At 43.4% G+C, this 17,461-nt stretch overlaps 1 protein-coding gene across 1 annotated transcript in view; it reads left to right on the top strand.

The window, feature by feature from the left end:
• Positions 1–15,271: 15,271 nt before the first annotated feature.
• LOC146204911 (putative phosphorylase b kinase regulatory subunit alpha) overlaps positions 15,272–17,461 on the top strand; it is a 72,169-nt gene continuing 69,979 nt past the window's right edge. The window contains exons 1-3 of the mRNA XM_084589616.1: positions 15,272–15,548; positions 15,876–16,034; positions 16,491–16,707. Of these exons, the coding sequence (XP_084445742.1) occupies positions 15,471–15,548; positions 15,876–16,034; positions 16,491–16,707 (454 nt within the window). The 5' untranslated portion in view covers positions 15,272–15,470. The remainder of the gene's footprint in view (positions 15,549–15,875; positions 16,035–16,490; positions 16,708–17,461) is intronic.

Genomic DNA, 17,461 nt, shown 5'->3' with positions numbered 1-17,461 from the left:
TCTCCTTGTCAGATTGAACGAGGCGGAGATAAGGGACAGAGTATGTGAATCGACTTAGTACAAAGGCATGGATAAGACGACAAATGTCAGCCTCTTTCTTGCCGTTACTCTGTGTATCAGTCTAGTGATTTATCGCACAGTCATTTCCAGCCTGTTGATAGTAACATTGCTCTTCCTATTGCTCTGGATGTAGAGCCCGAGCACTCTAATAGTATCGACTGTGGGTATGGGTAGTCCGTGCAGGCAGACTTTTATCTCTACTTTGTCTTGCGTTTTCCTTCTCACTGCTAGTAGTTCAGACTTATGTTGTGAGCATTTCAGCCCAATCTGGTTAGTGTATGACTGGACTACATTCACTGCTTCTTGAAGCGTTTCCTCTATGTGAGCGTCCGAACCTTTTGCTACCCACAAGGTGACATCGTCAGCATATAGGGAGTGTTGAAGATCTTGGATTTCTTCAAGTTTGGGAGGCAGACCTATCATTGCTAGGTTGAACAAGAAGGGAGAGAGGACTGATCCTTGCGGGGTTCCTCTGCCTCCTATTGCTATTTTGTCCGATGCAAGTCCTGCGATACTTAGCTCTGCCCGCAGCCCTTCCCGAGAGAAAGGAAGGAATGTAATTAAAGGTTTTGTTCCCTACGTTTATGTTGGCGAGGGTTTGGAGAATGGCTTCATGAGAGACACTGTCGAAGGCTTTTTCCAGATCCAAGGCAAAAATCGCTTTGGTTCCGGTTTTGTTAGGGGGATCTATCACTTCTGCATGCAACTGAAGCATTACGTCCTGAGTAGAGAGTTGAGTTTTGAAGCCAATCATTGAGCTGGGCAGAAGGTCATTCTCTTCTGCGTAGTTCTAAAGCCTATTTAGAATAACATGTTCCATAAGTTTACCTAAGCACGACGTAAGAGGGATGGGCCTTAAGTTCTCTATGCTTAGTTTCTTTTTGTGTTTAGGGATAAAGACAACCTTCATGTGTTTCCACATCTGCGAAAGTTCACCTTTGTTCCAATATTCATTCATTAAGTCGTTAATTGCTGAGAGGTAGTATGTAAATGGCGAATTGCGGCCCAAATTTCCGCTTCCGCGATCTCTCTGTCGAAGTCTTCATTAGGAACCCCTTTGTACTCATAGGTAGCATTGGGGTTGCTACCGGTATTGAGATATCTGCTTCGGAGTTCGCTTAGCAGATCTGCATCTGTACTTGGGTATTCTTATACGATTTGATTCATAATAGCATAATAATAACATATTAGCAGCGAAATGGCTGAACACAATCACTATAATATTTGGCTTTTGCTGTGCCTTGGTTGTATAGTCCTTCCCCCTAACAATAGCAACACACTTTCACCACTAGTGCAGTCGTCGGCACGTCTACAATGCTGGAGAGGTGTGCTGCGGAGCGAACAAAGTGAAATTTTGTCTGGGCTGCTCTATTAGTGGTAAAGTGTAGCTGTCAGTGCAAGTAGTATGCCTATGCACCTTCAGTATAGCGCCATCATTGTTCCTAGAATTGGGCCCCTGCTCAAAAATTTCATTTTCTTTGTGCGACAGGTTGGTGTTCGAACACTCCGGGCAGACTTGCTGACGTCTGTACATCAGTCTTTACATCAAAAGTTGCTGGTTTACCTCGTACCCCCCACAGTACCAACCTTGTGCCATTGAACTTCTAGCTGCTTCCTAGAATAAAAAAATCATCAACTGCTGTTCACTGATAGTTTAGTCAACAGATGCACCAGTCACAGTTAGCGTGCTGCCACCAGTGAAGACTGAATCGAAATGTGTGAAGTAGGACTGAGCTCATTTCTAAGCGTTATTTTAAATGTAAATTCTTTCAGTTCCATCATGTAATGAGTTACAGGACAAAAAGCAAAACGTTTTTTAATGCACACTGTATTAGGAACAAAAGTGTTCCTGTGACACAAACAGCCAGTAGTTAATAAAGCCATTCGGAGCTGCCTAGCTGTGTCAATGTGCGGAAGAGCTAGACTTTTTTCTATGGCTGCAGTGGAGAATATGATGGGCTCTCGAGTTTTCCCTCCTCAGCTAATTATATCTCTCATTTTTTTTGTTTACACCTTAGTGAATTTACGTCCTACGAGAACTGCAGATTGCAAACTTTTTATGGCTGCAACGTGCAACAACAATGGCTTTGCAAAATGAGTACATTTCTCACACCTTACAAAACTTTAAACACCTAATCTTTTCGGCACAATGAAAAACATACTTCTAAGGTAATCATTCCATGAAATTTTTGTTAGAAATGCTGTAGAAAAGTTTTTACCAAGAATATTTTCATCAATTGATGTTACTGATGTCTTTTGTTTGTATGAAGAAGCTGGAAACCATGATAAATGAGCAAAATGTCAATCACAGGCGGGCAAAAAGGATGTATTGAAAGCTAATATAAAAAGAAAGCTCTGCTGCCATACATTCATTTTTTTTTACAGAAGAGAATAATATATATATGAGTTCCCGCACCCAGCCGTTATGGCACTTTGACAAACGCCTAAGTCTATGCAAGCATTAAATGACCGTGGTCGCCATTGCAGCCAAGAAATGCAAAACATTGTGGTTCCACTGAGTGACAGAAGCTAGACGCACTTCACTGGCGAAGTGAAGGGAGCATTTATAATCAGCAGAGTGATGGCCAGAGAGTGCATAAACTAAAATAGAACATGAACACTCGTGAAAGAAAAAGAAAAAATCACATGCACTCTAATACTTCACCGAAATGTGGCCATATGGTGGGATGCACCGGTAACGGCAAGGTTTCACAGCAATGTAACACTCTAGCTCATTTGATAAGATTTTCAATGATAAATAAATCCTTTTGCTTCCTGTACTGCTGTCCTCAATTGCAAAGCAAGAGCTTGCCATTTCCATCATAATTTATGACACATTTTGGTCTGTTAGTCTCTTGAATGTGAATGTGAAGAAACCACCTACACATATTTCCGCCACTTTGTGATTCTGCCAAAAACAAATTCCGATAAATGAAGATTACAATCAGTTCGCCACTGCGTTTAAGATAGTTAGTGTATAGTGAGAACTCGGTATTTTTCTGTATTTCTACCCAAGCATGCTTCGTGAATGTGCGGACAAACCCAATCATTATCCGAAAATTATCTGCATCAACTCAGCTGCGTTTTCAACTGTTGAGGACAGTATAAAAAAAAAATTCGGAGTGAGAAAAGCATAACAGAGAGATTGCTGGCAACACTCCCAGGCTTTCCACATTAGGTGTACTGTAGATGCAAGATTTGTAGTGCTGAATGACCCTATAATTCGTCTCTTGTGCTTGATTGTACAAGTGCAAAACTAAAGGAAGTGCGAGTTGCTTTAAGGTCACTCATAAGGCAAAGCCACTTGCCTATGTCGCAAGGAACCCATCACAGAAAGAGCACAATACAGGAGCCTCGAGGCACAACATACACTGACACGTGATCAAGAGAAGATGGTTTGTACTTATCGTGTTAATACAGTTCTTTACAGCTTTTGCTTAACAAAACTTTTCAGAGTTGTATATAATTCTTCATTAAAAACTACCTAGCACTAGTTCTAAGGAAAGTCCACACTTTTACAGCCATCTTCTACAAAATATAACTTGCCAGTACAATAATCTCAAAGCAGTGCACAAAACAGCTTTTGATAACTGCATCTCCCGAATGCAGTTTCAGCGATTTCAGAGAAAGTTGCAAATTCCCTGTAGTATACCTTTAACAGTGGCTCTGGCTAGTACCCTTTGGTGCTCCTAGAGGAGGACTAAAGGGTTTTGGTACAGCTGCTACTCTCACCACTCAATCGCATTCCAAGTGGCACTTGTGGTATTAGACCTATTGTCGCATTGGTTGGGGGTGACCCTTGTGAGCAATCTCAATATTCGGCTATGCACAACTGAATTAGTATACTCGGACGAACAAGGTTTAACAGCCACTGCTGTAGCTTTGGATCTCTCTATTTACATATAGTTGCCATCTCTCCTACTTCCACCGTAATCTTTCAGGTAAAAAAGATTAAAGTAATAATTTTCCATTGAATATCCTGTGAAACAACAATAATAAAAATTTCCATATGCTTTACTTGATTTCAATCACTTTTGGCTTTTTTCATATGCATGTCGTCACGAGCCATTCATTTTCCTACCCTTGTCTGTGCACGAAAGGAATGAAGTTGTTATAAAACTGCTGCATGGAAACCACAACAAAGAAGGAACAAATAGATGAAAGCAAAGCTGCATACATTTTTGTGATAATGAACGAACTAGTTCAGCTCGATTAAAGGAACAATGAAAAGGTATTTGCTGTGGCTAGAAAAGGTGCACTAACGATTAGTATTTCATCACTCATTTCCACGACACAAATTTTTAAGCTGGTTTTACTAACACAGATGGAGGTAAAAAATAATGCCCCTCCTTTCCCTTCAACTCAACACATGCCGATGAGAAAAGTAAAGAAAATGTCACAACCATTCCCCACTGTGGCCCATTTCGCCTGCATCATTTGGTCCCAGATGGCCAAGTTTATGTCAGTAGGGGGCAGCTAAGAGTAGGCCGTGAGATGATGTCCAAACAGACTGCGAAAAGCAATTTTGAGAAATTTGTAAATTAAAGGGGGTATGCAGAGACATTTAAAATTTGACTTGAATACCAACAAAAAAAATCCTAGAAGTGTACTGCATTACAATGACAATAATTACCTTTATAGGTTCCTTTTAGCATATTTCCTCAAAAATAAGAAAAAAATCAAACCTTAAAAAAAAACGCAAGAAAAGAGAAAAAAACTGGAAGACATCAGCCCTAATGCGATAGTTTTAATGGCTTCCCCTGCAGATCCTCATTACTTTACAACTCGCTGAATCACCAATTCCTGAATTTGTGACACTATCATCCCACACCTACTCATTAGCTTATACTCGTGAGCTACCACATTACGTGAAACACCAACAGCCATAGCTAAAAAGACCTGCTTCAACCAAGAACGTGCCTGCATGGCATAGGAGTAATGTGCTTGAATCGTTATCTGTTTCATGCCTGTTTAGTACGGATGAATTACTCGAGCAGTTTTTAAATGGGCATAACAGGTTCAACTAGTCTAGGCTACACAGGTGTGGGCCTGCTGTGTTGCAGCTAGAGAAGAGATGCCATGTAACGTCAGTTGTCTGCTCTGTGTGAGGAGGGAGACAATGGCTGCCAACCACTCCACTCGGCGCACGGCACTCGGTTGGGGCTCCCAGCTGGCTGCTCCGATCGATGAGGATATGATGCATCGGTGTTGTAGCTTTCGCTATCAATGGGAGATTCTTGTTACAGTATAGAAGGCTTCCGGTGGGTCCGATTCTCATTTCCCCCTCCATCTCAAAGAAGCTGCTTGAGTCAGGAGTTCCAAGTCGGCCATGTCTTGTGGCTTTGTGGCGACAGACAACCTGCTGACCAGTCAGTGCACGGCTTCTCACCTGCCAACTGCTACCTGCCAGAGGCATGCCCATTATTTTTCACTCACATCAATATTGCTGCTGTTGCTGGATTTTCTGGAAAACGAAGTCTTTAAGCTATCATATCAAAACAATGCCGCAGAAGCTAAATGCTACTTGGGCTCGAGGCAAGGCTGGCATTATGCAAAAAGGCACAGGGGCCGAATACATTGCAGGCTGAAGAGCTCAGGAGCGAAGGACGAGACAGCTGATAAGGATCTAGACTAGAACAGACCAGCCAACTGTGGTTTCAAGTGCCACTGCCAGCTGGCGTCCTTTTTCATTTTTCCAGCGGCCATGCTTTGGCCGCAGTCTTTGCGCAGCCAGGGGAAGGCGCTACACCATGAAACTGTTTGATTTGGAACTGGCTCGCTTTGCCGCAATGTCATTTTGACATTGGCATAGGTGAGCAAACATTTTGGTAGGACAAAAAGGCAACAGCAGCCAATCGGCCATCGAGCGAGCTTTATTCTGCACTCACGAGAAGGTACCACTCAAATGAATTCGCATGGGAAGCCTGTAAAACTTTTAAAATTTAAAATTTAATTTTAAAAACAAAATTTTTGCAGTGTTTTGCAGAAAATTTGCTGTCAGCGTTATGGAATGTGTCAGCATCATGAGCAAAAAATCACATGCCATTGCCAGAAAAAAATATGCATCTCAGTGCAAAAAACACAGGAAGAAGAAAGGAGACAGACGCAGGGCAAATGCTTCAAAGGATGCAGGACGAAGCGTTCATCCTGCGTCTGTCTCCTTCCTTCATCCTGTGTTTTTGTACCCGCAGTCATCATACCAATACCAACTAGCCCGTCTTTCCACTTTAACTTTGTCAGAAAGTAGTTGGCAGCTGTCATGGCCGGTCGCTTACTGGGTATCAGGTTGTCTTTATGGCAGAAGACTATACGGCATGGCCACTTTGGCAAGTGCTGCAAACTCAAACTTTGCCTTTGAGATAAGAGGGTGAGATCGGAATCCAGCCCTCCAAGACCCTTGGATCTTGAGTAGGACACACTGCTTTTAGGCCCAGGTAGGACAAAGGTCTCTCCCATATTTCTCGAATTAACCAGGTCCTGCACTAGTTGAATCCACTTGACCCCTGCAAATGTCTTAGCTTCATCAGTCCACTTAAGGGCAACGCTTGGCATCCGTTGGAAAAAGAAATTGTTACCTTTGCAAGCGGAAAGGACTATTCCAGTTAATGCAAGAAGGAAATGACCCCGAACTAAACATTGTCTCCGTTATGTCAGGCCAGCTGTAATGTTAATACTGTGTGAAAGTGGTGCTGTTGAACACAAGTGTGATGTGAGTGGTGCCCTAGGAGACCTAGCATATCATTGAGAAATGGGGGTAAATGTGCGTCAGTGCTTGAGAAAGTAGGTTTTGACATGTGGCAAACGCAACGACAATCAGGAAAATTTGTGAAGCATTTAACACAGCCCAGAAAGGCATTTTCATAGGTCCTTTATGACTATCATTCAGCAGGAAAGAATTGATGTTCATTGCGGGCACAGGCAAGCAAAAGAATGAAGCAGATGGACATGCTCAGAGGTATCGTCACACCCCTCACAAAGCTTCAAGAATTGCTTGATTAAGCTAGTACAGTCACAGTCTATAAAGTTGTCCTACCTGCTTGAAGCTGATAAACATGCTGAGCTGATGAGTGCTTCAATGGTAATATTCTAATGCAAGAAGTTCACGGAGGTGGTCTTTCTGAGCACTCAAGTCAAATTTCAAAGCTTTGCAGATAATGTTTAAAAAGTGCTCCTGGCAACTGCTCGCAATCAAATAAGGCGACGCCTCTCGTGCGCTCACTCTTCAATGATGTTATTGGGGTCTGCTGGGTGCACAAAATAACTGGACACTCTCAGGTGATGCAGGCAGGCAGGCGGGACAGGGCATGGTGGCATGCGCTGAGTTGATGGGGACAAGAGTAATTTTTTGCACCGATACGATCAGTGCTAATGCAGGTAGCTTGAAAATGTTTGCATTGCAGAGGTACTGATTGCTTGCATGCGTTTTCTAGTTTTAATAAATGGCTTTTCGTGGGCCCTTTCAGTAACAATTCTGCAGCAATTATGTGCGAGACGAGACACTTATTTAACAATCACAGTTCCACTGTAAAGATATGAATGTAGCCTATACCATGTTTTGTCATAACTCACTAGGCACGTCAAGGTGTTAAATCATTTGCATGAAATGTCAACCACGATATTGCACATGAAAGAACTGAACAATTGACTGCTACGAACTTGGCTTGACACTGCATTTAATCTTTGTTTCATCAAGATTTCTGATAACAGGAAACTTTTTATGAGGCAGTTTGAGTCTAGAATCAATGTGTACCTGTTAGCAAGGTATGACTAATTGTAAAATGCTTTGGAAGCAATAACGGGCACACAATGCATGCTCATAACTGGGAGGTGAAAGAAGTTTGCTTGTGAGAACTTTATGCAAAACTGTGCAAAATATGAGCGCTCGTTACATTTGTGCAGTTGTGGAAGATGGTGGCTTAATTATTTCTTCCTTGTCCCTACATTTCACGCAATTACCTTTGAATCAAGATTGCTGAATAATTAATTGAGCTATAATTCAGTTTGCAGCATGAAGTTCATACTTACCTAGAGAGCATGTACTATGGTTGCATTATCTAGCTCTCTTATTTTGCGCATTTTGAAATGCAGCTTTTGAAAGTTTTCACAAAGCCATGGCAGCACTCACGCATTGTCAGAGTATCACCAACGAAACAGCCGCAGGCATCTGAAAAAAGCTGCAGTACGCTAGTCGTTTTAGGACAGCAGGCCCCGTCTCAAATATTAGGTTGTTTACAGCCTTGCCAGAGACGTGTGCTTCGGAATAAGCCCTGAGCTGCGTTCTAGCTACAACACCCGTATGGAGTCCTAAACGAAGGGTCATCTTTTAGTTATCACTGCATGGAACACACCGCGCCTACGCTGCTCGTCGTCCTCGGGTCTCCGTCCGCTGGTCCGAACCATGATCCACTGCCGAAGTTTACAACGTTCCTGATGATGAAAGCTCTACGGCTCCACTTTGATGATGTCCGAATTCAAAACCACCGTGTACAAGTTTCTTTCCGTGCTGAGCATGGTGCTGCGCCATGCTGCTAATGTCGCTGTGGTTGCGTTGTGTTGCTACGCTGCTACCTATTGACTGCCTGACTACTGCTACTGTTCACATACAATCATGTGCCTTTAGACACATTACAAATTATTTTGTTTACTCGTCATAATACAAAATACAATATAATTCACTACTTTGCGTGCATGTTTTGGAACAGTTAAATGTGGCTATACATGACGGATTTTGTTTTTTCTCTTAGTGTCATTGATGTTATTTTGCAAGATGGCTGCGCCCAGTATAGCGAGCTCGCTATCTCCTCAGAATATCTCAGAGGTTTGTTTTGCTCCTCCCGGTTTGCAAAGCATTTCTTTTGAAATTAACCTTAAACGAGTGTGGAAACAGTTGCGCTGCAAGTTCACATTTTTTTCGCAGCAATAGTGCTGAAGCGATGTTGGTTTTCTGATGACCACTTCAGGCACCGTCTGCTTCCACATTAAGCCGGATTTTAAACTATTGGCTTTCGTGAATTGTCTTGTGCCTACGGAAATGCACTGCAGATATTTATGTTCTGAATGTATGCGGTTTTCACGGACGCGGTCCGCTGTTACCATAGGGTGTCTACGGCTGTTGCCGCATGTGTTGCCCGCAAGTACAGCCGCCCTGATTTTTAACAATATAGCGCGAGCGTCGACCAAACTGCTGGTCAGCGCCTTATAACGGCGATAAGCGTGCAACACGGTGAGAGTTCGCGCACGCGCACGAAGAGAGAGCGTCTTCTGCTACGCTGTTCGGATCACAAAAACACACGCCCTGCCCCAATATCTGTTTGCGACGTTCCACATTCTTGCGCATGCACGAACTCTCGCCAAGTTGCACGCTTATCGCCGTTACAAGGCGCTGACCAGCAGTTTGGTCGATGCTCGCGCTATATTGTTAAAAATCAGGGCGGCTGTACTTGGCTCTGGCTAGTAGCATAATGTTGATCCGAGTTTTAAAGCGTCTGCCTGTCTGGTTTGACTGCACTGGCGCTAGATCCATATAGTTCTTTGGTGGTGCCACGAAATGTGCGTCATTAATTGAAGTTTCTACTGTTATACTTGTACTACTGCTTCGAGATTTGAGCGCTCATGCTTCAAACTGTTCGATTGAGGCTTGTGCTGTTGGGCAAGTTGGTTCGACTTCAAGGCCAAAATGGACAACACACGATTCAATTTCGTCGTTGCCTTGGCGCTGGTTGCCTAAATCATTATTTTTTATCCTTTACTCTGTAAGCGGTCACACATCGATGATAAGTATTTTTGTGGGGGTTTGGTATGTCTTTGCTATTTTTATTTGTAGCTGTGGGGCCGACCAGTTGTAACTTACTGCTTCCCCCATTAGATATCCACTGCAAGGCAGTACAAACTACAATCGAAACATGCAAATTCTAGCTTTGTAAAACATATGTACACTTGGTTAGCAAGCCTGGCTTTTTGCTTGATGGTAATAGAGCGTTTGTTTGTAAATAGATGAAGAGCCGCAAAGTGGTTCGCTCTCCCTAAGCCAGGGAAGCCACATTTTGGTCAAAGTGTTTTTTTTTTTTCTTTAGAAATAGCAATACAGCATACCCTACATACATACACCAGAGCAGATGCATGCAACTTTTTTTTTTTAACCAAATTATAACAGTTCGTGCGTGCTGTTCAGATGTCATTGCCGTGCAGTAAACAAATTGAAGGAAATTGCCTGTCTTTGTTGAAATTCTGTGTTCTTGTCTTTTTCACCGGTACATTAGAAAATCAATAGTGCTTCAATCAGTTTGACTTCTGCTGTGTAATTTAAGACGTCATAAAGTCCTTGTTAAATTTAATACTGGAGTGCTCTGCCAGTAGTCATCTTAAATATTGTGGTTATCCAATCCTTTCATGCCACAACAAAAAGGAAACATACTAAATGTATATGCAGCATGAATGAAGACGAGAGTTTGGTTGCTAAGAAAGGGGACAGCTGGACAACTGCCATAATGTGGGTACAGACCTCTTCAGACGAGTTGCAGGTAGGATATGGCCTACAAAGCACAGTTCAAGGAAGGATGCTGACAATTGTTTGTTGCTGCTAGGTTAAATGTACCTTTTTGGCCCAGAAACCATAGTCCCCAGAGTTCATAACATTTTCACAACCATTTCAAGCTTATTGGTTCCATCAAAACCTATGGTACCTACCAGGCTGTTTGATAACACACATCCACAAGCTTTTGTCTGTAGAGGGTGCTAGGAAGCTGCTAACAGATATGGCCTACAAAGCACAGTTAAAGGAAGGATACTGACAAATGTTCATTGCTGCTAGGTTAAATGTACCTTTTTGGTCCAGAAACTGTAGTCACCCGAGTTCAAAGTGCATGAATGCATATTCATGTGACAGCCCCACGATGCCTTCCTTGTTCACTTCTGTAAGGGATGCCATAGAGAGTAGCGGCACAGTTGATTTCAGAACTCCTCAGGTGTGTCAATTAGTAATTTTATGAAGCTGCTATAATTTCATCTCAGTGTGACGTTTGTATCTCTTGATAACCGCTTTTATCGACAAAGACGAAGGATTTGCATGAGATCCTGCGTAGCCCCTGTGCTAACATTTTTTTAGCCTTTAATGACCGCACCCTAGAACTCAGTTTGACTGAGAAGGAAGTACTAAACGTTTTCAGGTATGTTGATGATTTTCTAATAGTTATTAAAGAACAGAGAGATTTGACCTACACAGATGCTGTAAGCCCAGTTTTAGCCAACTTTCAAGAAGAGGGGCAGGGATTGTGCTTTACCCGTGAACTCCCTTTGCGAGGATATTTTCAGTTTAAGTATAGATTTAAGTATTACCTTGGGCGAGCATCATGTGTGTTGGCAATACTCACCTCGAGCACGGAAGGAGCTGCTGCCTTATTCCTCGGCTCATTCAAAGACTGTGAAACGCGCTATTGCTAACCTCTGCCTTGGGTCTGCTCTTGTGAAGTCGTGTGAACATACTATGCAGGCGAGCTTTGAAAAGCAAGTGGATTGATTTGCTATGGCGGGGTTCCCAAGCTCGGTAATCACTGGTGATGCTGAAGCCTTCCTAAGGTAATGTTCAAAAAGTCGTGCGAGACAAGAAAGTCAAGCGTGAAACCAGAAGTGGTACCCTATGTTCACAGGGTTCCGCACAATGTGAAAAAGGTTCCACGAAAGCTTGCACAATTATGCGCGCGCATTGCGAGCAATGAAAAGGAGGGCGCTTGCAGCAAAAAACATGGCAAGCAGTACGTGAAGTGCTGCATAGGAGTAGTATACGAGATACCACTGGCCTGCGCAAAAACCTATGTGGGCCAATCGAGGCGCCGTGTGAATGACCGTGCAGCTGAGCATGCACTATCACAAAAAGAACCAGGAGGTGCACATCTTTCACAGCATTGTGCAAATTGCTTCGTGTGCAACCGAGCGGCAAAACATGCAGCGGGGGAAAAAATATGCGTGCACTGAAAGATATGTGAACCACGGCTTCATGAGATAAAGATTCTGGGCAGAAGTAGAGATTTGAAGGCACGCGAGGTCTTGGAGGCGTTTCACATAAGAAAGAGAGGGAAAGCGTGTGAGTGGTACATCGGTTCACCTTTTCAAGACCGAGATGACATATCTTGAACGGTTTGTTTAATGCGTCGTGTTGTTGTTCATGCGCATGCCTTAAAATTTCTATATATTTGCTGCCTTGGCAGTGAATAAAGGCCAGATGAATTTAGCGCTCGTCCTGCGTCATTCTCTCTTGTGTCACTTCTTAGCACTATTATTTTCAGTCTCGAACAGTATGCACTATTTAGCCCAAACTGACATTCTTCTAAACCATTTAATCATGTTGGCTATAGGGGCCATATGTGACAGAAAATATATTTAGAAAGCTGTGTATTCATAAGTCACTGAGAACAAAATATATCAAAAAGGCTGCGTTAATCATATCTGGTTCACTTTTCATACCCTTCTACTTTAAGATGACAGACATGGAGTACGACTGAAATCGACAATATGCAGGGATTGTCTGCCAACTTGAGCATCACAAGAATTTTGTACCTTTTTTCCAGCTTTACAGGACACAATAACAGATTTTTTTGCAGATAGTGACAGTGTAGGGCAGTATTGTTTATGCATCCAGAAATTACGACACCAGAGCTTAATGGTTTTTGCTTGGTGCATGTGAAGAAATGAAGCAGGAATAAGTTCTTAACAGAGGTCCATATTTTAAAGCAATGAAATTGCTCATGGATGTTTTTCTCAATGTGAAAAATACAAGTTTATGTTAATGAAGCAATGAAACTGAATTGAAAATGAAAAATAAGTTATGTATAAACAAAGACGGAGGGTAAAAAAAGTAGGAAAGGAGAAGCTCGGAAGCACTTCACATTTTCCACTGTGGCCATGGAAAAAGTCTGGCTCTTCTGGACGATGACACCGGCTAGGCAGTTTCCATCAACCTTAGCCTCAGACCATTTGTGCCAAGTGAACACCTTACTGCAACATTTCTAACTAAATACCACTATTGATGATAGGTCTATGGAAAAGTTTCGCTTCTCGTCTTGCAACTCATTACATGATGGAGCTGAAATGTGTTCCGCTTATAATAAAGTTGGCTATGAGCTTCTCACACTTTTTGACAGTTTTCACTGGTGCAGTATGCTACTGTGAATGGTACAGGCGCCCAAATCTTTAACTGGCGTGTGCGAGCGGCGACTTTTCTGTGCGTCAGCGCCCTATGACAGAGTGAAGTTGGAAACAGGATGAGGCTAAGCGCATGCTCACAAAGCACGCTCAGCTGGACGGATCCAGCTGAGCGTGCTTTGTGAGCATGCGCTTAGCCTCATCCTGTTTCCAACTTCGCTCCGTCATATGGCGCTGACGCACAGAAAAGTCGCCGCTCGCACACGCCAGTTAAAGATTTGGGCGCCTGTACATCTGGGCACTCTATTGATGTGCACTCCATTGGTGTCTTATTCATCACATGCAGTGTTTATTCCCTTCAAATTTAATTTATCCTAAGAGTGGCACAAGGTTGCTGCTGCAAGGTGCATGATGCAAACCAGCAACTTTCACTTGATGTACTAGTGGTGAAAGTGTGTTGCTATTGCTAGGGGGAAGGACTATACAACCAAGGCACAGCAGAAGCCAAATATTATAGTGATTGTGGATAATCCTGCCAGAATTCTAGTTCATCGGGACAGTTTGTCCATATCGTAACAGTAGCAACTAGTGGCTGCATGGGCAGCAAGAGCGCAGATATGCTGCAAAGGTTAAAACATGCCAATGATAGTACCTTTTTTGCTTCATGCACATTGGCTACAAATGAATTACTTCTTCTCTATTCCTCTATGTGAAAACAGTCACTGACTTTGTTTCATGCATTCTGTCTCGCTTAACTGATCAGTATAGACATATACCTTCACCAGATATGGCACTTTGGGCTGGTGGCAGAGAGAAATGGATTAATATATTGTAGCAACAAATTGTCACCACTTACTTTGCAAAAAAAAGAAACTTGCTTGTAGAAGTTGAACCCCTTATACCACACCAAAAGAGCAACATAAAGCTGTTTAGTAACCATGCAAATTAACGAAACAAAACTCGCGAGTGCAGTCAGAGGCAGCAGATGGCGACGGGGCATAACGCAAACAAGATTGTTCTGAAATGTGCCACATGGCTGTCATTTATCGAAAAAGTAGCATACAAAAACAATGTTTCATACTGTAAAGGTCACTTCCTCTGATGATAATGCGGGCGATCTCCAAATTTTGGAATTGGTTTCCAAGATCAAATAAAAAAGGGCGTGCATGTCATTCATGAAAGCGGACGAGTAACGAACTTCGTGCTTTACACATAACCAAACTTCAATCACAGCTGTTTCATTTAGAGCTTGCAGAAGCCGCACATTACTGTCAGTAGAACAAAACACGTCATCCCGAAAACAGCCAAGTGCTTTTGGTCTCCGCACTTTCATTTCATTGTCGCCTTGCGAAATGCACAAATCACTCTCATTGCATGCACGGCGGAACGTGTCTGCTCGCAGTAGAGGCGGTCGAAAGCACAGCTGCGGACGGTTTGCTTTTTTTTAAATGCAGGTCTTTTCTTCACCGGAGGGCGTAAGTAATACAGTCGTACCTTAGTGGGGATCTTGCCGAAATACAAGGCTTCGGTTACCTCATAAAATAGATCGCATTTCGGGGCCGATTTGCATGTAAGCGGTATGTAACAAACCTGCGTCTGAGCCACGAAGGGCTTCGTGGAGCGGCCTTGCGCCAGCGATTGAATCAATGCACAAATCGCATTTAGTTCATCCCGGGCAAGACAAGATGACTAGCGGACTAGCCTCATGCGGTCTTTGGAGAAAACTCGCGGCACAAGTATAGCACAAGAGCGCGCACACACATCCACGCACTGCCACTGCTGCCACCACAACACGGGCGCCGAGAAGGTGTTGGCCGAGGCCCACGGGTCGCTAGCGTGGAATGGGGGTGTCGGCCGCAGCTCGTAACAGCCAGCCGACGGCCTCTTCTCCCTCTCCATCTTCGTTTTCCCCCTCGCGCCGCATCCGTTTGTTGGGATCGGATATACGCGGCCGGGGCGTCAGGGCCCACAGCCTACACAAGATGACTGCTGCAGTGTGCGCGCGCGCGTCACAGGTCTCTAGCGCATTAAAAATAATTTAAGCCTGGGTGGCGCCATCTGTGTGTAAGGAAGGCGACTAAAGCGGGAGGTTTGGTTTTTGGTTTGCCGCAGGCTGTCCGTGCCCTTCATTTATTTTCGGGGGTCATAGTATATGTGGTAGATGCGAACAGACGTAATGTTACCGTTATGCGAAGGGTACATGCTACATGTTGGTGTCGCCCAGTAGTTGGGGCTTCAGCGAAACTTTCGTGTCATCCCTGATCTAAGAGAAAATGAGAAGTCGCAGAAATTCTGGTGTGCGCCTCGATTACTACCAACGTCTGGTGTGCCGTACCATTCTAGACCACCAGGTAGGCGAGATGCGCGCTTTCTGGTTTGTGCTGTCACTTAGGGCTGCAGTTAGGAAACGACGTGTCTGATGAATGAATGAACTGCGTTGCCAGAAACGGGAGTTGCGTTTGCGCGGTATCGCTCACGTATGCATCACATTATGCAACGTTAGTGTTTGCCTGAACCGCGCGCGTCTCGATCGTATATCTAACTTCCTGAACTGCGTGATGCTTGTGTATACGTTTCCTTAATGCGGGTGATTTTACCTTGTGGTTCTTTTTAGCTTCCTTTATGATGATTTAAGACGGGTTACGTACGAAGTGGTTCGGTGTATTTGTTTTTCTCAGGATCCGGTTAGTGGACTTATCCCGAGTCACAAGCAGGACGATCATGCCTGGGTCAGAGACAACGTCTACTCGATTCTTTCCGTGTGGGCTTTGTCAATGGCCTACAGAAAAAATGCCGATTTGGATGAAGACAGAGCGAAAACGTATGAACTTGAACAGGTATGTTAATGCTGAGTAGTTTACGCCCACTTGGCGTTTTAATTTAGCCGCCAGTCTTTTTTGATATAAAAATGACGTGTTTTAAGATCTCACTCACCTGCTGGGCGGTTACTTAAATTGAATTGCATTGTGTATTCTTGGCATGCTTTATGTGGATCATATTTTGCTCTGTTTTGCTGTTGAGCTGTTGAATTTCTGCGTAGCCTTAGATAATCTAGAATTTGTGGAGGAAGATGGGATCATAGCTTTTGCTAATCTGGTCCTAAGCCACAGTATTATCCATTCATTTTTCAGCCAGGTAATGACAGTTGCTTTTGCTATCTAATGATCAGCCATCTACTAAGTTACGTTTAATAGTGGATTGAACCTTTCAGCCCACACACCTATACTACATAGGGCTCATGGTTGTGCTAGCTGAAAGACGTTGTCATCATCCTCTTTTTCTTGTAATTCCAGGGTTGTATCAAGATGATGCGAGGGTTGCTCTTAGCCATGATGCGGCAGAAAGATAAAGTAGAGAAGTTCAAACAGACACAAAATCCAGCGGACTCTCTGCATGCGAAGTACAGCTCACAGACAACAGCCACGGTAGTGGGTGACCGTGAATGGGGGCACCTCCAGTTGGATGCCACCTCACTCTACTTGCTCATCCTGGCTCAAATGACAGCCTCTGGTGTGTCTATTCTTTATTCTTGGCATAGACTGGCTAAGTCTGAAAGATTTGTATTTGTCCACTGTGCAGTTGCAATTGGAGACAAGTAGGTATAAACATACTGAGTAAAGCAAATGCCCACTCCTTTATTTTTCTGAACCATGTAATGGCGAATGCATCATCAATGCCATAGCACACATTGTGGAGGGCAGTAGCATAGTGACAGACATAATCTAATCTTAAGACAGTGCAAAAAAAGAGTCAAGCAACACAAGTATTGACTTGCAACTGGGTTGCTGGAGGCACACTCGTGTTATTTGTTTCTCCTCTGTCTATGTCTCTCTCTTACACGTCGTTTGACAATGAAACCACGCTTAGGGACACCAAAATGGGGGCAGGGAGAAGGGCAAGGAGGGTGGTCACCTACCAATCTTTTCTTTGGAGGGGCCAACTGCTATCGCTCAGGACAGATTCAAACACTCCAGTTTTAGGACATTATTAATGTAGAAAACAATGGGGCGGACCTAAGTGGCTTCACAGCCAATTGTAAAGCATTTTGTTCAAAAAAGGTGAACCATTCATGTCCCATCAGAAGTCACTGACCGACTTGCCTCTATTCATAAGCATGATTAACCCTTTTGAGCATAGCGATTCTAATTGGAGTCACGAGCAATGAAGGGCAGCATACTTAGCATGGGAGAGAAATTCCAGCTGTTTATATGACGAATTCATAATCTAGCTGGTAATGTATCTACATATATTAATGACCTTTTGC

Source organism: Amblyomma maculatum, chromosome 1, assembly GCF_055883805.1.
Source record: "Amblyomma maculatum isolate TAMU_Amacu chromosome 1, ASM5588380v1, whole genome shotgun sequence".
Classification (NCBI taxonomy): Eukaryota; Metazoa; Arthropoda; class Arachnida; order Ixodida; family Ixodidae; genus Amblyomma; species Amblyomma maculatum.
The sequence above is the reverse complement of the archived record's forward strand: the minus strand, read 5'-3'. Positions and strand labels throughout refer to the sequence as shown.